Below are 25,029 nucleotides of genomic sequence, written 5' to 3' on the forward strand. Positions count from 1 at the left end.
CTCCGCGGCACGTGGGATCACCCCGGACCGGGGCACGAACCCGCGTCCCCTGCATCGGCAGGCGGACTCTCAACCACTGCACCACCAGGGAAGCCCAAGGCTTCTAATTTTTAACCTTAAAGAAAGAAAAGATTTATTTTAGAGAGAGAAATTAAGCTAAACAGATAACATTTTTAAAAACATGCGTTTACAGAGTTATTTCATATACACTATCTCATCTGACCTTCACATAAACACTGTAAGGATTATTCTTATTCCCGTTTTACTGATGCATTAAACGGGTTCAGAGAGGTTAATTGACTTGCCTAGAGTGACACAGCCAGGAAAAATACAGGACTCTTCTGTACTACATCAAAGCTAATATCTATTGATGCATAGTGGACAGGGGGTTGTTATTGTGGTTGTGGGAATTTCAGCTAAGTCAGGCCATTTCTAGAAATCCAAAACAAAACGAATACAAACGCCCCACAAAGAAATGTGTAGAATTTCAGCAGTTTGTGCTTGTGAGACCAAAAATGCCCTTCTAGAACGCTTACTCGACTCAGTCCTTGTAGTCCCCTCCACCTTGGCCTCACCCGGAATCTGCAGGGCTGTGGTCGAATCAGAGAGCTTGTATCTGGACACAGCAGCCGGGGCCTGGCTGAGGCCTGAACCTCAGTGCAGACAAACCAAATAGGAAGAGAGAAAGTAATCACCAGCAGTTTGCACCTGTCTGTTAGTTGGTAATCTGAAGGGAAGCTGTGAAAATTTGTGAGCTATTACTGCTTTTTGGTTTTGTCAACCTGCAGCAAAAACTGAAGGTGTAGTATGTTCTGCAATTTATCTGGCCACAAAACCTTCTCTCATTTTTAGTTCTGCCATCGTGATTATAGGAGTGAGTGGCTTCTAAGAGATATTACTCTCTGAGTTTGGGAGAAATTTCTTTTAACTTAGAAAACCTTACTGAGCACATTCTATATGCAGAATATATTGCTAGGTGCTATAGTTCAGTGCTACTCAAATATGGACAGTGGGGGCTTCCCTGGTGGCTCAGTGGTCAAGAATCCGCCTGCCAATGCAGGGGACACGGGTTCGAGCCCTGGTCCGGGAAGATCCCAGATGCCACGGAGCAGCTAAGCCCATGCACCACAACTACTGAGCCCACATGCCACAACTACTGAAGCCCATGCGCCTAGAGCCCATGCTCCACAAGAGAACCCACCGCAATGAGAAGCCCGCGCACCGCAAGGAAGAGCAGCCCCCGCTCGCCACAGCTAGAGAAAGCCCATGTGCAGCAACGAAGACCAAAAATAAATAATAAATTTTTTAAAAAAAGGTAACTGTACTTAAAAAATATATATATGGACAGTATGCTAGTGTTAGTATCTGAACTGTTTCTTGAACACACGATGTGGAGTTTGTACCAGAATATAAATCAAGCGTGTCTCAAAGTCTTCTGTTTAACTCACCTGACATTTTTTTGTCGCAAAACTTCCTCAGTGAGGAAGCTGTGTGCTGATTTACTTTGTGGCATAGCTCCTTATCTTCTGGCACACTAGTAGCAAAGGGCTCCCAGACTATTACTTGAGTTGCACAGCTGTAAGGAATACAGAGGCTGATGAAACACTAATGTTGCCCTCCAGGAGCTTACGGTGTGGTGAGAAAACCATTGCATCCTCTGCAGCTGGCACAATACACGGCACAAAGTGGCTGTTCAATGATCTCTGTTGAATAGATGATCAAAAAGAACTAAGTAGGGCTTCCCTGGTGGCGCAGTGGTTGAGAGTACGCCTGCCAATGCAGGGGACACGGGTTCGTGCCCCGGTCCAGGAGGATCCTACATGCTGCGGAGCGGCTAGGCCCGTGAGCCAAGGCCACTGAGCCTGCGCGTCTGGAGCCTGTGCTCCACAACGGGAGAGGCCACAACAGTGAGAGGCCCACGTACCGCAAAAAAAAAAAAAAAAACTAAATAAAAGGCAATCTTCAGAATGGGGAAAAAATTATAAACTACATATCTGTTAACGGGTTAATATCCAAAATATACAAAGAACTCATACAACTCAATAGCAAGAAAAACAAACCAATTTAAAAATGGGCAAAGGACCTGAATAGATGCTTTTCCAAAGAAAATATACGAATGACCAACAGGTACATCACTAATTATAAGGGAAATGTAAATCAAAACCACAATGACATATAACCATATGCCTGTTACATGGCTGTCATCAAAAAGACAAGAGATAACAAGTGTTGGTGAGGGTGTGGAGAAAAGGGAACCCTTGTGCGCTGTTGGTAGGATTGGGAACTGGTAAGGCCGCTATGGAAAACAATATGGAAGTTCCTCAAAAAATTGAAAATAGGACTACCATATGATCCAGGATTTCCGTTTCTGGGACTATATCTGAAGGAAACAAAAACACTATATCAAAGAGATATCTGTACCCCCATGTTCATAGCAGCATTACTTACAATAGCCAACACATGGAAACAACCTAAGCGTCCATCAACAGATGAATAAATAAAGAAGTTGTGAGATCGATAGACAATGCACAATGGAATATTATCCAGCCATAAAAAAGGAAATTCTGCCATCAGCGACAACGTGGATGAACCTTTAGGGCATTATGGTGAGTGAAATAAGTCAGAGAAAGACAAATGCTGTATTATCTCACTTATATGTGGAATCTTTTTAAAAATTTCATAGAAAAAAGATTTGTGGTTACTAGAGGTATAGGGAAGGCGGAATTGGATAAAGGTAGTCAAAAGGTAGAAACTTCCAGTTATAAGATAAATAAGTACTAGGGATGTAATGCACAGCACGATGACTGTAGTTAACACTGCTATATGATATATTTGAAAGTTGAGAGTAAATCCTGAGTTCTCATCACAAGGAAGAAAAAACATTCTTTTGTATGTGTGTGAGATGATGGATGTTAACTAAACTTATGGTCATCTTGTCACAATATATGTAAAGTCAAATCGTGGTGTACACCTAAAACTTACACAGTGCTGTATGTCAATTATATCTCAATAAGACCAGAGGGGAAGAAAGAACTAAATGCTATAGATGCCAAACTCATGAGTGCCTTCAGAGACATGTGAACAAAGTAGCCAGGTCACACAGAACAGGGAGCCAGACAGTGATCAGGGTCCATCAGGAAGGCAGACGGGAGACTAAGGCTGGGAAGACAGCCTGCAAGTGTCCAGGCCAGCACAGGCATTAGAGGAATCAGAAGAGGGGAAGCACAGGCGTGGGGTCATGACCCCGCTCATTTCTGTAACCATGGTCGTAGGACTGGAAAGGTGTGTGGCTGACAACTGTCAGGACGTACTCTGTCCTCTGAATGTGAAGTCTGGAGAGGCTGAAGATGGGCTCTGGATCTTGAAAGTGAGTCTGTCGTGAACAAGAGACAAGAAGCGACATGGTGAATTGGAAAGAACATTGATCTGTGTTATCAGAAGATAAACTTTCAACTACAGCCTCTGCGTCTTCGGGGTAATCAACAGTTACTTGTTAATTTTTTTAAAAAAGACTTATTTATTTTGGCCATGCCGTGCGGCTTGCGGGATCTTAATTCCCTGACCAGGGATCGAACCCGTGCCCCCTGCAGTGGAAGCTCGGAGTCCTATCCACTGGACCGCCAGGGAATTCCAAGAGCCTCAGCTTCTTCATCTATAAAATGGGGGTAGTGATACCAATCTTGAAGGGTGGGGGTTTTTTCTTATTAAAATAGATTTTGTGAAAGTGTTTGTAAACTGTAAAGTGCTAGACATATGTGGGGGCACTAAATCAGCCTCTTTGGGTCATGACTTGTCTCATGTAATGTTCCTGGGCATGTCTGACCAGTAGCTTCTTGAAAGACAAATATGCTTAGTGGAGCTTAATGCAACTTAAAACAAATATACATACGTTGGGCGTTTGTAGCTAGTGTCTAATGAATTGGTAATTTTTTAAGGATAGACCTCTGTGAGTTACTCTTTCCCAGGCATTAGGAAGTCTTAACTTTTCATGTCAGTCCTCTAGTCAGTATTATGAACATCTTGTTGGAGGGAATTATTATGAGACAGTCAGTTAATAACAATTGGCTGTCTGCATCTTTGAGGTACTGTGATGGGTTCAAAAGGAATTTAAGAACCATCCAGATCTTCAAGGAGCAGACTGGACACACCCATAGGAGACATTTAGAGAAGGCAGGGTGAGCTGTGTGCTGCTGACTTGCACGGTGTGAGGACCCAGGACAGGGTGGCTGAGGGTGGTCAGAGGACGCATCTCAGCTCCAGCCAGAGCTGTAAGGATTTGTCTGAATATGGAAATTAGAAAGTGGTGGCTCAGCAGCGAGCCAGCTCTGGAAGGGCTTTGCACACAGGTGAGGAGTGTGGCTGCAGGAAGCTGCCATTTGTTCTTAAGCAGGGCAGTGGCCCAACCACAACAGGCAAACAGGCCACACAGGACTGAACTCTTCTTGCTCCACGTGGACCAGGATCTGTGGCTGGAACTGATTTATAAATAGGGATGTCCTAACCCCCTGGCTCTTTCTGAAATTCCATGAAGGTCTCCAGCCAAAAGAATAGGAAGCCAAGTTCAGAGCCTGTAGCTTCTTGGCAGCATGTCATTTGTCTCTCTCTCTGCATCTTCTTTTCAGTGTCCTTTCTGTCACTATCAGGGAAAATCATTAGTATGCTAATCTAGCTAGCCGTCATTTTAACACTGACCTTTGCTAACCTGCCTTTGCAATTTCAAGAACTACGTTTGACTTCTCTAAAAGTAACCTTAAATTGTAGTCTTGTAAGAATTCCAGAGCTGTATCCTTCACTCCTTCTTCTAATGAGGTTATGACCAAATGCTCATTATAATTGCTTTAGACTCCTTTTAATTTTCAAGCTTATTAATCATAAGAAGAGTTATTTAAAATTGCATAAATTAATCTTAGATTAAAAGCCCATCAAAGCCTCGAAACAATTAAGAATAAGTAGGATTTCCCTGGGGCAGCAAGTTTTATTTTAATATTGTAGTCAGGTGGATATCGGAACCTTGAAGTATGGTAGTGATTAATGTATGCAAAATTTAAATGAGATTTTTTAAATGGCAAATCTAAATCACATATTGACCTAACAGTAGGCTCTAACTGCATTGTCTGCCATATATTTAAACTGTTTACTGATCAACATTTTAATTACAGCATGTACTGGCAGACCCTAGGACAAATGAAATCTAGCATTTTAAAATTTTGCTGCAAAGTCTGTTACCCAAAAATAACAAGACTCTTCTATTGGGAAGAATGGAGGAATGAGAAAACAGAGCAAACTTGCTGCAGCAACGTTGAAACTTGGCACAGATAGTCCTAAGGTGTGCAGCTGCCCCATCCTTCCTGGCCCCCACTCTCACCTTGTGATTCTGCTGGTCCCAGACAGCTACCTCTTCATGGAGCAGCGTCTGGGTTTCCTTTGAAATTGATTCGTGCTTAATTAGGGGAATACTTCCCTTCCTGTGTTTGAACCGGTTGCCAAGCATTGTTTACTTGAACAGTGTATGTAGCCTGGGGTCCCTAGGCCCCATCCCCTTTTGTGATGTGGAGACTAGGTATTTCCAGAAATTTGATTCAACTGCAGTCGGAGCCAGCGGCCTTTTGTCTTGCCTACCTCCTCGATCTCTGCTGGGGTTGGCGAGCTGTCTCCAGGAAGGTGGTCCTGGGCTGCATCAGAGTCTGGAAAGATTTTTCTCTATTTTTTTTTTTTTTTTTTTTGCGATACGTGGGCCTCTCACTGCTGTGGCCTCTCCCGTTGCGGAGCACAGGCTCCGGACACGCAGGCTCAGCGGCCATGGCTCACGGGCCCAGCCGCTCCGCGGCACGTGAGATCCTCCCGGACCGGGGCACGAACCCGTGTCCCCTGCATCTGCAGGCGGACTCTCAACCACTGCGCCACCAGGGAAGCCCAGATTTTTCTCTATTTTACAAATACTCTGTTTCCTTATAGAAAGTGGATGGGTAAGAGGGTCGCCTTGAATAAATTATTTCACCCCTCGCAACTTCAGTTCCCACTTCATGGAAAGGGGATAACAGTGACCAACTTACAGTTTCTGTTTTTGTGAAAATCCAGACAAGATAAGGCACACAAAGCACTTAGCATAGAAGTTAGGAAATACAAAGTTCCCCAGAACGTTTGCTCCTGCTCTCATCATTGACTTTCTAAAACTAGTGTTAAAATTATGTTTAAAAATTCAAGTAGGGCTTCCCTGGTGGCGCAGTGGTTGAGAGTCTGCCTGCCGATGCAGGGGACACGGGTTCGTGCCCCGGTCCGGGAAGATCCCACATGCCGTGGAGCAGCTGGGCCCGTGAGCCACGGCCGCTGAGCCTGCGCGTCCAGAGCCTGTGTGTCCGGAGCATACCGCAAAAAAAAAAAAAAAAAAAAAAAAAATTAGTACAGAAGGATATACAATAAGCTCCCAGCCCCACTCTCTAGAGTTAAGCACTGTTAACAGTAACTTGTGTCCTTCTAGAATTGTTAATTTTATTGTTCTGTACCTTACTTTTTCTCTTTAAGATCTTTCCATATCACATGAAGTCTGTCTTGTTCTTTTTAATACTGCATGGTGTTCCATTATACAGATGGTCCATATTTATTTAACCAGGACCCTGCCATAGAACATTTTGGCCATTTCCAGATGTGTTTGTTGGCCATGTGTATTTTTTTCACATACTTTGACCATTTTTCTTTTGGATAGGTTGTCTCTTCCTTCATCTTTTTGAACCTTGATTTCCCCATCTAGAGAGTGAGGCGCGTAGGCACACAATCTCCAAGACGCCGTTTACCTCTATAGGCTACAGTCCAGGCCTGGATGTCTTGCAGGCAGCTTTTACGCTACTACCAGAGGCGCCGGTCTGCTCGTGACCTTGCTGAGCCGGTGTTGAGCTGCAGGGCCAGTAGCTGCGGGTGGACTGCAAGAGGCTCGCTTTCTTCTCTTGTTCAGTTGTGTGTCTTCCTCTCTTAAAAAAGCAGGCTTGGAAATTACAGGGCAGAGCTGGGATTGAACTTCCATTAAAGCTGCCTGTAGACATCAGGAATATTTATTTTCTCTATTTGTTTTAAGCCTGGGAAGACTGTGTGGTTTTCTCAACACTGTCCTGATGGAGCCCTGACCAGCAAGCGTGCAATGCCCCTAGCCCTAATGTGCCATTAATGATAGGTTAATGTACAGTATAATGTTTTGGGGACTACGGGTTCATTACACTTCTGAGTGTGAGGTCTTTCCACAGAGCGCCCAAGGTCCCATTGCATTATATCATGCAATAAAAATACCCTTTTCATATCACACACTAATAAACTGTATTTGAAATGCTGTCTGAGGGCACTGCTGTCTTGTCTGTAGGCTGTGCACGAGTGCAACAGTTGGGTTTCCTTTTTTCTATTTTGTGTTTTAGTTACATGGAATTCTGAACTCAGGGAAGTCTGCTCATTCCTGTTTTAAATGGAGGAGTGAGTTAGGTCTTTAGGCCTGAGGCTCGGGAGGGGCCGCTCAGTGAGTGGTGAGAGTCTTTAATACATGGAGAGCAAGACCCCTCATCCTCCTCTGCCCGTCCACCCGTACTGTGTGCAGCTATCAGGGGAGCTGGTCTGGTGTCTTCCAGATTTAGCATTGAACACATGTTAGGTATTACAAAAATTTCCTTAGAAAAGAAGTATGATAAGAACTGCCAAGTCCAAGCCACTGATAGTCATGACTGTAGGGCTGCTTCCAGGATAGCCTATGTGCTAGGAATTTCATACACACAGGCTTCCTGTGCAGTTGGTCCTGTTCTCCTTGTTTTACAGAGCACAGAGTTCCCAGAGCGAGGGGGGAAAGAGCTTCACTGTAGAGAATGAAATCCACAGGCTCCTAGGAACCACAGGTGAATTACCTGCCTGTGGTTATTCATACCATCCTGTGAGTTGATTTAATCAGATGGTTTTCTTCTCAACAGTTAGCTGGCGGCAGAGGTAATTTTGAAGCTTGGAACACTTTGGAAAAGGAGACTCTTCTACATCAGAAAGGAAAAAGGCTTTCGAATTTAGGGATGAGGCAAAGACTGAGGGGTCACAGGACCTTAAAAGACCTATTTTATACTTTGATCCAGGGCAGACTATGGCATTTGTGCTTTGTTGGGGGGTGGGGGGTTGTTTCTGCCAGTTGTAGAGTGTGGGGAAAGAGTGACACATGAGGTCCAAGAACCCGGGTTCAAGCCCAGTGTTGAGATTTCAGCCTGAAGTGCAGTCCTTAGCACCTAGGGACATCAGTGTCTTTGCTTGTAAAATAAGCTCACATCTACTTCTGACAGGGCTGGGGAATCATGTGAAATGCTGTAAATGAAAACACCTAATTAGTATCTGGCACGGTTAGGTGCTCACAACTGTTGGCTATTATATTGCTGTTATTATATGTAATAATATAACATAACATATTAACAAACAAAACAAGAACATATTGTAACAAAAGGCACAGGCTTTAGAGCTGATGTCCAGTTCAGATCCCAACTCTACCTTAGCCAAATCACTTCTCTGAACCTAGTTTTCAAATCCACAAATAGGTAGTGACAGTAATGCCATCCTGACACTTCGTGGGATTACTGTGACACTTGAATTAGATGATGAGGTTGAAAGCACTTTGTGGAATGAAAAGCTCTACTCAGCTGCTGGTAAATACATATATGTATTTTTCTCTCCAAATCAACGTATTCAAACTGAATAAATATCCTTAGAGCAAAGCCATAAGGGCAGCTGTTAGAAGGATTCACTGATCTGTCCCCCTCCCCACCAGGGAGCTTGTCGCAGCCAAATTGTAGGCCAGAGCAGTTCTTCTACCCGATGTCTTCATAACAGCAGAGAAGCGGGGTGGACCCAGGACAGAGTCTGTGCTCCCCTGAGTTGGTGCAGGGAGAACCAGTACCTGCTGAGAACAGTGGTTGAAAGATCAAGGGACCATGTTGAAGGGTTGAGCTGGTCTGGAGAGCCAACGAGATGACAGAAAGAAAAAATCAAGTTGCTGAGACTGTCCTGCAGAAGACTGGACCTTTGGCTCTAGGCAACGTCCGCTTAATTGTTAGGAGAAGCATATTTAAGTTTCAAGGATGATTAGTTTTCCTTTTAAGGGTGATAGGGTCGGACTAAACCTTTTGTTTAGATGTGGGGACTTTAGAACACTTACATAAACCTCTCAGGGGTTAAATCTGTCTTTAGGGCTACCAGGACTTGAAAAATGTTACCTTGTATCAAGAGAACCAGAAGTGACAAGTTCATTTTAAAAGCCTGGTTTGTCATTGTTTATCTAATTTTCAGAGTTGACACAGAAAATTAGACCAGCTGACACTCACTCTCTGACCGTCCCCTGGCTCATTTCCCTGGTCCTTTCCTCCCTGACCTTTGCAAGTACAAAATGCTCCAAACCCCAAAATATAAAACTTGGCACCGAGTTTCCAAGTTGCCCTGTAGTCATTCCAAGATTCTGTCATAGGATGTCATCCCTAATGTGATTATAAAAACAAGATGAGGTTATAAATCTGCTCTGTGAGGTATTTCTTTTCTCCTTCTGCTTTGACTATAAACCTTAGAAGTAATCAAACTCTCTCCAAAGGAAGCCAAGATAAACTTGGGGCCTAAGTGGCCCCATATGTCTTTACTGAGTTCAGAGGCTCTGAAGGCTTGTCTGCCAGGTGACATCGCACGGTGCTGCTGAAAGGCGGCCAGAAGGAGTGTGAGCTTTCCCCTGTTTAATATTGACCTTCCAAAACTCAAAGAGCAGCAAGTCTTCTATTCACCACCTTCAGTAAGTGAGCTACTTCCAAGGGAGGATATTATTCAGATAACTGAGGCTTATTCCTTATAAAACCAAAACTTTTAAAAAAGATTATAGGCAAGAGGTTTTAAATGTATTATATACACTTCCCTATCCTTTTAAACGGATTACATGCATCAGGGTCTGGCTTTTTAGAAAATGTTCTTTAGACCATCATCACGAACAGTCTGTTTGCTGCGTTCTGCTGTCCTAGTGTCTCCTGATGTTAACACGTGGAGGGCCACTTGTCCCTGCACTGGTTGACCCCAAGCTGGTTCTTTGGTTTTGTTCTTGTTTTGCAGTGTTGCTAATAGATGTCACTTAGTACTCCTGCCCTCGTTCCCCTTTCTAACAGCCCTCCCCTCTTCCTCTTCTATTTTGTGCTTTAGATTGGGAAACCAGATAGTAAGTGTGTAAGCACTAGTCTAAACTACAAAAAAATGGACTTGAATAAAGGCTTGAGGGACTAGCTAAAAGTAAAGTGTTCGAGTTTTACTGTAACTTTCAGATTCTTAGTCTTAAGTAAGGGAGTCAAATTTACAGTGGCCTGTAGGTGTGTAAAGTGCCTCTAGATTTGAAAACAGACCATTTCACTAAATAGGAAATATACTGCTTGATAACATTGCATGCAGATGCCCAAGTTTGAAACAATATGACCACTTTGCTCTTGAATCAATAATTAGCGTAAAATTATTTTGAATTATTATTTGTTGAAGTTGTTTTTACTTTTCTGAGGGGACCAAATAAGGCATGAATGTGCCAGGGAGAGTCTTTTGACTCTAAAAACCAGGTTTAGAGCCAGACACACAGAAGCCTCTCAATCCATCCGTACTGGATTTGATTGAGTTGAGGTCTCTCTGTAAACGGGAGCATAACTACCAGAAGCAGCAAGTTTGTACCTAAATAATTTTGTCCTTCTTAACGGTGAAAACAGACTTGGTTTCATACAGCTCTGCGGGGAAGGCCATCGCCAGCTTATCTGTAGCCAGATGAAGTGCACCCCTTTCTCGTTCCTTCTGCACACGGCCAGTGACACCGCCTCAGAAGACACAGGCCACACCGCTCGCTGCCACAGAAAACGCATTTCAGCTTTCCGTACATTTAATTTCTTCAACATTACCTTGCAAACCACAGTAAATCAATAACAGAATAGTTAAGTACCACAGGTTCTTTGTGTTTTGTTTTAGAAAATATTACTCAAGGCTAAAAGTGGGTTCTACTGATGATTTTTATTTGCTGCTGGGACACAAAATGATCAGAATTTTCAAATGGTTCACTTCCTGTTTGTGGATTTCCTTAGGAAAAAAAAAAGGAGGGGACAGATTCAAATGGAAATGATGGCTGATAGCAGAAACTCTGGAGTAACTGGTAATTTTCAATCCTGTATTTTATAGACTAGGCCTGGTAGCTTTGACCTTTGTTAAGCTTTTATTTCAAATTTTCCAAAAGGGCTGCCTGAGCCCACCCCTTTGGCTCCCTCACACTCACCCCCCCAGTAAGTAACCCTGTCTACTAAATAGGGTGAGGCTCAGAAAACGGGAGCATCACAGCTGGAAACAGTAAAGAAAAAAAAAAAAAAACAAGATGGCACTTCAGTTAAAGTTATTTACCCAAAAGTTTGACATCTGGTATCTTTAGCAATTTTTCCTCTATGTTTCTTGTTGATTTGGTAACATCAGAAAATCTCCACTTGAGCTTCAGTCTTTGTGTGAATGGTTGTTTTTCCTTATTAAGAAACTAGAAAAGCTGTTACTAAGATGAATTTTAAGAGGTAGCAGCCTTTACTTAATTGGATGCTTCTTGAAATAAGATGAGACAATGGATATGAACTGTTTTGAAAAGTTAAAAGTGTGATGCCAGGGCTCGAAACCTGTGACTCACCTGCCAGGGTGATTATTTGTCACTTCTCATTGGCACCTCCCAGTCGCCACCATTATCACCCTTCCCACTGCCCCTACCATCACTCACACGCACATTCTCTCTCTCTCTCTCTTTCTCTCTCTTTCTCTCTTTCCCTCTTTCTCTCTCTCTCTCTCTCTCTTTCTCTCCTGATGAGTCATCACACTGCATTTTCAGCTATGTTGGCCTCATATCAGTCATATGATATGCCCTTATTATTTTAAAATTTTCCCCAGATTTGTGGTTATGTGCCCTTTTTTCATTCCTAATGATGTTTCCTTGTGTCCTCTTTTTACCATTTTTGTCAGTTAGTCTACTTTATTAATCTTTTTAAAGAACCAGTATTTTATTGATTTGATCATCTCTTTGATATCTAATTCCTTTGTGTTCTTTATTATTTGCTGTTTTATGTTTCCTTTGGATTTACTTTTTGTTCTGTGTGTAATTTATTGAATTGGACACTTAGCTTGTAAATTTCCAATCTTCTTTTCCTTAACATATCCATATAAAGCTATAAATTGCCTTTTAAGTATTACTTTAGCTGCATCCCACAAATATTTATATGTAGTGTTTTTGTTGTCATTCAGTTCTAAGTAATTCCCAATTTCAATTAGGATTTCTTTTTTGACCAACGAATTATTTAGAAGTATTTTTGTTTGCACATAATGGTGTTGTGTTATCTTGTGATTGTTGTCTACTTTTCATGCACCATGGTCAGAGAACATGGTTGGTATAGTATCAGATCTTTGTTATTTGTTGAAACGCCCTTACTACACTGTTTTGTTTTGTTTTTTTTCAGTGTTCTCTCTTTGCTTGAAAGGAATGTGATTCTCTAGTTGTTGAATGCGGTGTCCTATTTACATCCTTTAGGTCAAATTTGTTAATTGCATTACTTAAATATTTTGAGGCCCTACTGATTTTCTACCTGCTTTATTTATCAATTCCTGAGAGAGCTGTGTTAAAATCTCTCACTATTAGTGTGGCTTTGTCTGTTTTTCCTTGCACTTTTGTCAGTATTTGCTTTAAGGCAGTGATGTTAGATGCCTATGTCAAAATGCTGTATCTTCATTTTAAAACGTTTCTTTTATCTTTATGTAGTGACTCTCATTACCTCTAATATATTTTGCTTGAAATTTTATTTTTGTCTGATATTAACATACCTATGCTGTCTTCTTTTGGTTAGTATTTGTCTGCTATATGTTTTCCTATCCCTTTGTTTTCATCATTTCTGTGTTATTTTGTTTTAAGTGAATCTCTGCATTTTGCTGTTGATGTTTTTAATTTTATCTGAGACTCTCTTTTAGTTGATTAGTTTATTCATTTATATTTATTGTATATTGATACACCTGAATTTTTTTTTCTACTATCCTGTTTTGTACTTTCTTCTCTACAATGCTTTTTTGACTTCTTTTTTCTCCTTTCTTCACTCTATTAGATTAATTTTTTTCTTCCTTTTTATTCTTGCCAGTAGTTTAGATATTATATTCTATTTCTAGCCTCTTATTATCCCTGAGTTTCTAACTTAATTTAGCAAAGCCTAAGGTTAATCACTAAATATACGCCCCTCCCCAACAATACTCAGCCTTAGGTTCAATCTCATCTTTATATTAGGTAGAATTGGCTTTAGCTGCACATGATTAAAACAATCAGCAGCTTAAGTAAGACAGCAGGGTATTCCCCATACATATAAAGGAAGGCAGGAAGTAGGGTGCCCAGACTAGCTGGCAGTTCCTTCCATCTTTCCAGTCAAGGGGCATTTGAGCTCCAGACAACAGGAATGAGGAAGGGCAGTAGAAATACCCCTTCATTTAAGGACAGTTCTGGGGATTGGCACACAGCATATGTGCTCACATGGCATTGGCCAAAACTAGCTGCAAGGGAGTCTGGGCATGCAGCTGCTTTGCTGGGTGACACTGTTGCTTATTAAAATCAGGATTTGTATCACTAAGGAAGAAAGGGGAATGGTTATTGAGAGGCAGCTAGCAGCCTCTGCCACAGCCTCTCTCCCCCAGACATAAGGGCCCTAAGAGTTTCTGATCAGTCCCTTCTTTCATGTCCAGAATTTCATCGTCATTTTGTTTTTAGATCCTCACAATTAGTCATTACTCTTGTTGTCATTTTGTGTAATCAGTACTTACTGAGATTTATCCATGTGTTTAGCAGTTATGTGTTCCTTATTCCTGTTGCATCCTACTTCCTCCTTCTGAGGTTTCTTTTCCTTTTGGAAGTATATTAAGAGTTCTGTCAGTGAGGGTAAAACTGAGTTTTTGTTCTAGGATTGTCTTCACTTTGCCCTCTTTTTTCTTTTGGCTGCGCTGCGTGGCTTGTGGGATCTTAGTTCCCCAGCCAGGGATTGAACCCAGACCCTCGGCAGTGAGAGCACAGAGTCCTAACCACTGGACTGCCAGGGAAGTCCCGCCCTAACTCTTGGTTGTTAGTTAAATTGGGTTTAGAAGTTTAGATTGACAGTTTTTCCCAGGGCATTGAAGATACTGTGTTGTCCTCTGGTTTCTACACTTGCTGGTGAGAATCTGCCAGCTGCTCAGCTGCTGCCCTTTGTGAGAGATATGCCTGTCTCTCTGGTTGCTTTTAACATCTCTTTTCCTAGTATCCTTCAGTTTCCCTACAATTTGTCTAGGTATAGGTTTTGTTATAGTTATTCTACTTGGAGATCATTATGATTTTTGAATCTGAAAATTCATATCTTTCATCAGTTCTCAAAATTTTCAGCTGTTGTCTCTTTGGATATTGACCCTACCCCACAGTGTCCCATCTCTTCTCATTCTTTCCTCTGGGTCTTTCTCCTTCACATTAAAAAAAATTATTTTTTGTTTATCTCTCATTACTGACTAGTGCTCTGGGTAATTTTCTCAAACCATTCTTCCAGCTTACTAAATCTATCCTTGCTATATTCAGCTTGCTATCTGGCTCATCTATGGAGAATTTGTTTTGTTCTTTCCAGTCACTATATGTGTTATTTCTGTAAGTTATATTTGATTCTTTTTCAAATCTCTCTTCTCTTTTTTATAATGTCTTGTTCTTAGTGTTTCAATTTCTTCTTTTATGCCTTCAGTCTTTTCAACTGTACATCATTTTACATTTTCTTTCCAATTATTTTTCTGTCACCTTGGTTCTGAGAGCTCTAATCTTCCTGTGTGTTGTGTCTGCTGACTCCTGTCCATGGATAATTGTTTCCTCACACGTTTTGGAAGTTTTATTGTAAGCTCATACTGAATGGGGCTTAGTACTGTGGAAATTACTGAATTCCAGAAGTATTTCCCCAGAATGTTTTTTCATGCTCCTGAGAGATACTCCAGAGTATTGCTAGATCAATATCAATGTTACATTAGTTTATGAGCAGCCTTGTGTTCTGAGACCACAGTAGTGGTACATTGAACTCCAAAGTGCACGAGGCTCAGCGCCACCTCACACAGCATCCCCTTTGCTGATGGGCAGACTTTTTCTGGCTCACCCTTTCTGCAGTCCCAGTTTTGCTCAGGGTCTCAGGCCAGCTCCCCAGGTGGCCCTTGTCTCCTGTGTCCACTTAGTTCTTCACACTTTCCAGGTCCTACATTCCTAGAACTGATAGCCTCCCTTAGGGCTACAAGCCCTCCACGCACACGCTTATAATTCTGGTTTTCAGTTCCCTCTTCATTTTTGGCACTTGCAGATTTCCTTCTTTTTTACAGGTTCATCTCGTATGCTTTTTGGAAAATGTTCCATTTTATCTGGCATGGCTGGGAATTTGTAGAGGGAGGGCTTTTAGACTTAGTCTCTCCCCATCTCTTCATTCACTCACTGTCGGATCACTTTGTTCTGTTTTGTTCAACAAGCTTACTGAGCTGCCTGCTGTGTGCCAGAAATCGTGCTGAGTCTCATTCTTTCTTCCCCTTCTGCATGCTTACATGCCCACATATGTGTGTACACACACACAGACACACACACACACACACACACACACACACACAGAGCTAAGGTCTCAGAGTTTAAACATCAAATCTCAAGAGGTAAGAAAAAAAGAGGGCTGGAAAGAATCCATCCTTCTGAGCATTGTGTCTTTAAATCCCCACCACCACACAGCCATCACACCGAAAGACGAACCTTGAACGTCCAGATGCCTGTAAGTTGCCCCCATATTCACTGCTTGGACCTGCAGACTCAGCCTCTCAGACAAGAGCCCTCAGCATTGTTGGAGCGAGGCCCCCCCCCCCGCCTCCCTCTGGCACCCTCAGGTCCTGACTTCTCTAGGTATCTGCTCAGCCTGAGACTGCGAGGGGGAGCCAGCACTCTCCCTGCTGTTCCCCCGAGTCCTGTCTGAGTTTCCTACAGGGCAGCCACCACAGCCCCCCCTAAATGGGCCAGTGGCACCATTCTGCCACCCAAATGGGTCAGCTTCCTCCGACACAAACTCATGAGTGCTGGCATCTGCATGTTTACCCCTCACGGTGGCCCACTGCAGTCTTCTGTGCCCCCTCCCATACCACACTGCTCGAGTCCTGTGGCTGCCCTGTAAGGACAGGCCCTAGAATGACTTGTGGAGACCTCTGGAAACATCTTGCTCTCTCGATTGGCCATTTTCTGAACAATTACTTTGTGTAGGAACACATAGATCTGCTTAGGTGAAAGGTGGAGAGTGCCTTGACCCCCCCTTAGGTGCCTGTGTACAGTCTAGGATGGCTGGAGGTAAGCAATTTGCTGCTAATAATTGAATATTTGGGAAGAAACATCTATTTCTGTAGCAGTTGTGAAGATAAACTCAGGAAGGTCGATTGAAATGGCATGTCACAGCTGCAAATCATTTCTGAGGTCTTAAAAGAAAATGAAGGGCTAGAAGGGAACCCCCAACCCCAGCCGTGGAAAAGCTTTAGGAATCAGAGGCTGAGAAAGCACAGTCTCAGAACAAACGCCTTACCTTGGAAAGTTCCGCAGCCGGGGCGTTGGCCCAGGTAGGCTGGGCTGGGCAGACAGGCAGATTCTACACTAGCTGATAGGCAAGGCTCACACCCTCATCTTACTGCCGCTCCCCTGCATGCATAATACCTGGGGGGATAGTAGCCTCCCCTCGCACTGCCCAGGGTGTATCTGTGAACCCCTGTCTGCAGACAAGCAATCTCCCACCCGACCCCAGAGGCAGAGAGAGCTGGGGGATCTGGTTGGGTGACGAGGCCAGCCAGCAGCCTCCCTGTGTTCAACACCAGCTGAGAAATAAGGCTCAGGAAATGACAGAAAGGAAGCATCACCCCTACTTCTGTAAAATCTGAGTTGAAGGGCACGCTTACGTGGGTGGCCCGAGGGGCCCTCCTGAGAATTTACCGCAGAGCCCAGTCAGAGGTGAACAGCCTGCCTGGAAGCTTACCAGGAGAGGGCAGGCCAGAATGCAGCCTCCCTGTGGGCAGGAGACCCCTGAGCCGGGCCTGCTCCGTGCTTCCTCCCAACATTGCCACGCCTCCCCTTGGGGACACGACTGAGGGGTGTGATAACAACACAGGTCCCTCCATGTGGAAGGATGAAGCCAGGGCAATGGAGGTTCCCCTGGAATAGTTTCTCTTTTATAGGTGAGGCCATTGTGGCCCTTCCCAAGCTCTCACGACTCCTGGGCTGGTGAGAGAAGGCTTGTTGACTGTCAGTCCAGGGCTCCGTGCCTTACCCCACCCACACAGGGACAGATGGAAGAATTGCTGTGGAGGTGCCTCAGCTTCTCCCTGCTGAGTTGTGCCTGGGGGCTGCCCCGCAGCCACAATCCCAGCCACCTCCTTCCCTGACTCCCCGTGTTGATTAGCTCGGGCACACCCAGCCTGGAAGGAAGCAGGAAGCGTTGACCCCAGGGATGATCATGGGTTGTTATCTCATGTAATTAATATTATAAAGGCTGCCCACTGCCCTGGCACTTGTCAGCCGTTTAGCAGACACTGGACATATGTGCATTTTTCCAAAAATTATTTAACTTCTCTAATCTGAAGTTATCTCCAGAGTAGGTAGAGAATTAGATTGCTAGTTTTGAATCTGTAGCAGTGGAATGCGTTTTATTATGTAAAATTAATGCAGGATCTCAATACTAATATAGGAAAAAAGTAGTGGTTTTTTTAGCATGAATGTGTAAGTAAGTATTCATTGTAGACACTTACTTCTTTAGAAAGGCGTCCATGAGACTGCTCTTGAAGGACACAAAAGTCTGAGAGCCAGGGTCATAGGTGATGGTTATAGTCTAATATCTGCATCCGTGTTCCACCTATCTCTGATACTGTTTCAGGAGCCCCATATCAAGGAAATCCTGACTCACCAGTTGCCCTCTCAGCTTAGGCATCTTTTAAGCCCAATAGAAGCTTTAAAAAGGAATAGCAGAAAAGTTTTATTTTAGAGTTTAGTTGCTGACAGTAGCTAGCAGCTGTTCATATGAATTGCTTACGGTAAATCTACAGGTCAGACAAGAGGGACTCAAAGGTTGCAGGAGCTGACGCCCCTGGAAACTCAGAGCAGGCCTGACCCACACCCCTGTCTGGGCATCGTGCACTGGGCCACTGGGCAGATGTGCTTCGTGGGCTCAGTGCACTGGCTCTGGTATGCTCACACAGTTTTATACCTACACACAATGTGAGTGGACGTCACAGCCCTGAGTTCTTTTAGATGCCCAGTGCACCACCACAACCTTCCTAGGTGTCGGCCCATGTATGAGCAGTCGGTAATATGCACAGATCTAACAAGCAGACCGCCTGTCCTAAGAGCTGCAGAAAATCAGTTACCATCACAGTGCTGGGTAACACACTGCCAATATTCAGGGTAACATTTAGAGTTGAACATAGTTGAGTGTATATATTATTTTTTAATTAGTTTTTTTAACAAATACAGCTTAAAATATCTTAATGATTTGAATGAAACGTGTGGAAGCCCCAGCGCACCTCACACTCTACAGCCCTGCTGGTCTCTGAGGTCCCGTCCTATCCTACCGCACCTCCATAGTGCCGAGAAGGACTGAAGTGTTTTACCCCTGCCGCAAGGGCTGGATCCTAAAGGGACATGCAAAGAGCCTTCAAGTAAGGCTGGCAGGCCCAGTGCGGAAAGGTGAAGTGATGGGCAGTACGTTGACCTTGGGGCCCCTCCAGCCTCTCAGATCACCTCTTACAGACACCTGCCTCATGCCAGGACTGGCCCTGCGGCTCGCCTGAGTGTGTGTTGGACTCTTCTTGTTTTGGACTTAGCTGGAGTGTAACTGGGCTGGGCTTGCTTACTTGAATGATCTCGTGGGTCCTTGGCATTCTGTCCCGTGTGGCGTCCTTGGCGGGAAAGGAGGTACCTGGTGGCCTGGTCTTCATCCTGAGAGAGAGGAATCCTGTGGTCCAGAGAGCCTAGAGCAGCCTCAGCTTGTGAAGCCTTCTCCCCAGGCCTGCCCACCCAACCTACGGCCCTTCTCAGCCTAGCCTCAGGCTCCTGGGAAGCAGTGTAACTTACCTGTCAGTCCAGCTGACTTTTCTTGGCAGTTCCTGTGTGATTAGCACTGCCCTGCCCTCGAGGCTTCCAGTCTGTGCTAGGATAAGGTGGGCTCAAATGATAATAATACACAGTAGAACAAGGGTATGCTCTTGTTCTGGGAGAGATGGACCCTCTTGAGAGGAGACATGAAGAAAGGCCCCACAGAGCAGACCTTAGGTTTGGGGTGCAGTCTGCCGCCAGGCATCCTATTTATTATTTCCAGCCTTATGTCTAGGGTGTGGTCTCCATAGCCCTGGAAAATTTCTTCCAGTCCCTGGGTCTTCATTTTCCTGCTTCTCTAGAATCTAGACCCAAAGAGAAGGAACAGGGACCAGCCGGCACCTGCTCTGAGGGCACGCTGTCCTGCAGGGTGGATGCCACCCTCCCCCAGCCCTGGCAGTGACGAGGAAGGACAATGTGATGGCTGAGGCCCGGGCTCTGGAGACAACACCACGTTCAGGCACCGTGGTCTCGGGCAGATTCCTTAATCTTTCTGTGCTTTAGCTTCCTCACCTATAAAACAGGCATAATATAATACTTAATAGATTTGCTGATTATTAAATCAATTACTTGATTGTGCCGGACACAGCTTTGAGCGGGGAGGACACAGTTTGCCTTTTGGCCACTGTCATTTCAGTTTGTCAGTTAAAAATTACTAGTTTAAAAAAAAAATTACTAGTTAAAAATAACGTACCAGGGCTTCCCTGGTGGCGCAGTGGTTGAGAGTCCGCCTGCCGATGCAGGGGACGCGGGTTCGTGTCCCGGTCCGGGAGGATCCCACATGCTGCGGAGCGGCTGGGCCCGTGAGCCATGGCCGCTGAGCCTGCGCGTCCGGAGCCTGTGCTCCTCAACGGGAGAGGCCCGCGTACCGCAAAAATAATAATAATAATAATGTACCATATATTCTTTTAAAAAGTAGGAATTTAAAACTCACTGTGCCCGCCCCCAGTGAGCAGAGTAGTGTGCTGTCCTCCGCTGGGTTCAGCCCTTAACCCTGCCACTTTCTAGCTCTGTGACCTTGCCGCAGGTCACATTTATCGGTGTCTCAGTCTCCTTTGTGTGTAAAGGGGGTGATGGTTGGGTTCCGGGCCATGTAAGGCAGCCGGGGCCTGGCCCACAAAAAGGGCTCGATGAATAGATGCAGACAGAGAGGACAGGCAGGTCACTTTTTCCTGCCTCAGGCCCACGGCCAACTGAGGGCCTGCGACCTGCCAGGCACTGCGCCGGGCAGGCACCCACACCAGCAAGTCCTTAAATGATTCACATGCAGGAAGTTCTTTAGGAGGTTATACAAGAGAAGAGACTATAGAGACTCTAAATAGGTAAATTCCTATCTGGGAAGAAACTCGAAGCCCAACTAAGGGCAGAGAGTGAGGTGTCAGTGAATGAGCACTGGCCTGGGAGTCCAGACACATCAACCTCAGGCGTTACTTCTCCACAGCAGGCTCGGAGCGTCCACCTCCTGCCCACATGGTGGACCCCTGGACCCCTCCTCTTCCTGCCCCCTTTGGCAGAAGCATGGAGCGCTGTCCACATGGGGAGGGTCCTGCCATCAGTCATCAGGAAGGCATCTCATCACAATGACACGGGTGGGCAAAAATTAGGGGCATTATTACAGAAGGAGAGGGCCAAACTCTAGCGAAGCCCTGGAGGCTAGTGCCCAAGTGAAGGAGGGTGTACTGAACACTCTAGTTTCTCTTCACGAGTTAGTGCACGGGCATGATCTGCCCCTCGGCCCTGTGGTGGGAGGTCTGCACCCGGTGATGCTGCCGGCTTTGGTTGTTGTTGACTCATCTCTCTCACTCTCCCCTGTGCCCGCCTTTTGGATCCATCCTACGTCTTCCAGTGCCATCCTTTTCCCTTCATTATGTCTCCACCTTCTGTGGCGAAGTTTGTGGGCCATTATACTTCAACACTCGCCGGTTTAATTGTTGCAATTGGCCCTGAGAGAATTCGGGAAATGAAAGTGGCTCCCACTGCCTGGTGATGAGGCCAGTGAGAACATTCAGCGGCTCCAGCCTGCATGCGCCCTGCCAGCCTCTGCGGAGTGACCGCTGACACACTCTGCATGTGGGTGGCAGAGGCCTGGGTGTCTGGGGCCGTCACCGGGGGTGTAGGATGCTCTCGACAAGCAGCATGTGGGTGTCCTGGCTCCGAGGAGATGGGATCCGCTGATCCTTGGAGCCGGAGGGGGCTGCGAGTTTGTCCACATCTGGATTTCTCTGCCTAGGGGGAGATGTGCATTTACCCAGATGCAGAGGAGGGTCTGGCTTCAAGGGGCTGCAGCCCTCTCCGGACCACACAGAGACCCCCAGAAGGGCTGTGAGGTCAGCTCTCCTGTTGCAGGTGCAGGAGAGCATGTGGTCCTGAGCATGGCATTTGGAGTCAAGAGACCCACGTTGTGGTTCCAGCTCAGCCCTCACTTGCGTGACTTTGCACAGGTCCCTGAGCGTCTGTTTCCTCATCTGCGAGGGGGCTGTGTGCGCCTCCAGAGTGAGCATGGCGATCGGTGGGAAAGTGAGAACAAAGCCCTTGGCAAGGGTCTGGCACACAGCACTCAATCCATGGTGCTGGACTCGGTATTATCCGGTGCGCAGTTTCCAGCGGTCTCCAGGCATCTTGGCTGTTGCAGGCATCTGCTCAGGCCTGTCAGGAGCCACCTGGGAATTCAGGCACCTCAGGGTGGCTGAGTGATCTTCATGCTTCTCCCGGAATTGTCCTTAAGATTTCGTTTGCTCATTAAGGTCATGAGGAGCACCTGCATCGTGTGCATCACAGGACTGGAGGAGTGTCTGCTGTACTCCAGGGAGGAAAGGGAGCGCGTGCGCTGTCAGGGTCCCAGGGGATGCAGTCAAGCCCTGAGAACGTACCAGAGTAGCAACCAGAAGCTCCAGCACCTAACCAGTCACGTCCCCTCCCCGGTGCTCAGTTTCCTTTTCTGTAAAATGGGGTGACGGTATACTTTCCCTGCTTCCCACCCAGGGCTGATGGGAGGGGGCAGAGTCAAGTAAGAGTGATCTGCCACCCTGACACCACTCTCCCAGGATGTCCCAGGGGTGACACAGGGGTCAGGACCTGCTGTCTCAGTCCCCCTCTGGCCAGGCAGGCCTGAATCCCATGGCAGAAACAAGGCAAGGGGGAATTGCAATCAGGCTCTGCCTACCCCAGCTCAGCCCAGGGAGTGCCCCAGGCAGTAGGTTTGGGTTATAGAGACTTGTAATCCAGTCGAGCTCTGGGAGATGGGGTAGGTCAACCGTGACCTCTGTTTCCTCATCTGCAAAGTGGAGATTATTGTGCTCACCTATGTGACTTAGGACTTAGTGCCTCCACCCCAGACCGTGAGGTGTGCATGGACACTGTAGGCAGAGATGCTGCCAGGCTATCATGGCCCCCAGGGTCTCCAGTGCCATCTCAGCTCCTGTTTCCCTCTGTACAACTCTCCATGTTCTCACTCCCCACATACTGGCTTTCTCTGCATGCCCATTCAGATGGTGGACCAGGCAGCCTACAGCTCCCACATTCTTCTGTCACAGCCCAGGATGCCTAGAGAGGCTGGGGTCTCCCCTCCATCTCTGTCTCTGTCTCTGTCTCCTCTCTTTCTCCCTTTATGATTCCCCTTCTCATTCCCCCCAAACCCATCAACAGTGGCTGGGGACAAAACCACTTGTCTCGGTCACTCCCGTGCAGGGTGGTGTAAAGCATCAGGGGTACACAGGAGATGGGGGTCACCTCCCAGTCAGGGAGGACAGGAAAGGGGCAGAGTCGCCACCAGAGCGGTGGATGCTGCCCCTCTCCTCGTCAGCCTCCCGGTGCACCTGGGCGAAATGCTTCCTGCAGTGTAGCCAGCAGCCTTCCTGTAACTGGAGGAACGCTGCACTCTCCCCTCCTGCGGTTCTGCTCTGCTTGTTCCTGAACAGATGATAACAGAGATGGAGCATATGGCCCCCAAAGTCACCGGGCATTCTGGGAAAGTGACACTGTGCCACCCCGGGCTTCAGGGGAGGGGCCCATCGGCTCCTGAGCACAGCTTCTCCCTTTGTTCTTCAGAAGGGCACAAGGTCACCTCCTCTGAGCCTCCTGAAAAGGAAATGTGCTCACTGACTTCAAGAAGAATCCCCTCTATCTAGGCACTGATTTAGGCAGGCACATATAAGGTGAGATGATATGTGTCGGGGTGGGGGACATATGAGAGCCAAGACAGAGTCCCTCTTGGGCCTCTCCCACCTCAGCCCCCCCTCAGGCTTGTGCTGCCTGCGGGACACCCGCCTGACCTGACCTCCCGCCCCCTCCCCAGCCTGGTCCTTGACTGCTCCCACACGCAGTGGGGTCTGGGCATCTGAGCCCTGGCCCCGTCCCTCCTGGCTCTGTGATGAGCTCATCAGGAAAGCTGCCTGGAAAGCCCCGCCTGGCCAGAGGGGAGGCAGAGGGGGCCCAAGAAGGGCTCAGAAAGCAGGAGGGAGCAGGGAATTCGGAGCTGGATGGCTGAAGCGGGAGGGAGAGAAGGAGCAGGGGGACCTGGGGAGGAGGCAGCTGGGAGCCCCCCATGCTCTCTGCTCGCCCAGCGTGGCTCCCTCAGTCTCAGGCTACAGAGTTTTTGGTAGGAGAGGAGGCTGCCAAGTGAGCATCCCTTAGCAGAGAAGCACTTGGAGAAGAGAAGGGAGGAGAATGCTTTCCAGTTTTCCTTTCACCTTTGACCTGTGGCCAGGGTGATCCCATGGCTGCCCCTGCTTTTTTCTGACCTTTCCTGGGAACTCCCAAGGAGGCGCTAAGATTGTGAGGAGGAACCTTGTCACTTCAGGACAGCTGGGGAGGGGGCTGACTACATATAACCTGGCCTGCCTGTGGGCTAAGTAGGTTAGAGCCTGAGGGGCCACATGGAGGCTGTAGCGCCCCTCCAGAGTCCGGTCCCCAGCCCCCAGCTTCTCACCACGCACCAGCACATCCGTCCTCCCCCTGACACGTTTGCCTTCCCTCCACTCGCAGATTGTTCATAGGAGGGCTGGAGACAAAGAAGAAAACTGGGGTTGACGTAGCCCCTGATGAGATGATTCTCTGGTCTCTGGGCAGCAACTTGATAGGAACGCTGGCAGCTCCGGTGCCAGGCTTTGCCTGCCAGCTGTTGGAGGGATGCTGGGCTGAGGAAGGGCCAGGCAGTGTGGAGTTAAGATAGGCTCACACCCTTGGGGATCTTTCAGGCTGGTTGGAGTTTCAGGAGAAGGTAGCCAAGCACCAGGCAGAATGTGAGGTTTGCAGCGAGTGCTCTAGACAGGCATGTCATTGCTCCACCTTGGGCCTCAGTCATCTAGGCTGTGAAATGGGGCTGAAGCTGCCCTCACCTCACAGGGCTGTTGGGGAATACTGAGAACAGGGCTTGGAAAGTGATGACGTGCAGAGTCTGGGGAATGCCTGTCACAGCTTCCTTCTCTTCCCTGCAGGGCCACCCATTCATCGTTCAGTTCAACGATGGAAATGCCACCGTGGTGTCCATGTGGGTGTGCAGGGCACTGGAGGAGAGGCGGAGCCAGCAGGGCCCCCCCTGAGGTTGCAGTGTGATGCTGAAAGCCCAGGACTGGTCACCAAGGGGAAAACGTGCCTATCGTGCCCTTCGTTTGCTGTCCACGCCAGAAGAGCTTTGCTGGACTCACCTTCGACTCTGCTGGCAGATGACCTTGCCTAGGAAGCCCTCAAGGGTGGCCAACCCCTGCAGGGCAAGCCCTCGCCCCCCCCGGGTCTGGAGGCCTGACTGGCAGGGAGGGTAGAGGGGTTGGGGCATCGAGAAGAGAGGCCCCTACGCCCTTGCTGCTCTTCCTTTTTCCTGACGTTCTCCTTTGTAAAGGGTCAGGCCCCATCAGTATCGCTGATGGGAATAAAAGTAT

At 46.8% G+C, this 25,029-nt stretch overlaps 1 protein-coding gene across 3 annotated transcripts in view; it reads left to right on the forward strand.

Moving 5' to 3' along the window:
- Positions 1-24,829, forward strand: part of MAP2K5 (mitogen-activated protein kinase kinase 5) — a 266,164-nt gene extending 241,335 nt beyond the window's left edge. For all 3 annotated transcript variants that reach the window (XM_067751737.1, XM_067751743.1, XM_067751752.1), the window contains one exon: positions 24,589-24,829. In XM_067751737.1, coding sequence (XP_067607838.1) covers positions 24,589-24,693 — 105 coding nt within the window. In that variant the 3' untranslated portion in view covers positions 24,694-24,829. The remainder of the gene's footprint in view (positions 1-24,588) is intronic.
- The last annotated feature ends 200 nt before the right edge of the window (positions 24,830-25,029 follow it).

This window comes from Pseudorca crassidens, chromosome 1 (assembly GCF_039906515.1).
Source record: "Pseudorca crassidens isolate mPseCra1 chromosome 1, mPseCra1.hap1, whole genome shotgun sequence".
NCBI classification, from domain to species: Eukaryota; Metazoa; Chordata; class Mammalia; order Artiodactyla; family Delphinidae; genus Pseudorca; species Pseudorca crassidens.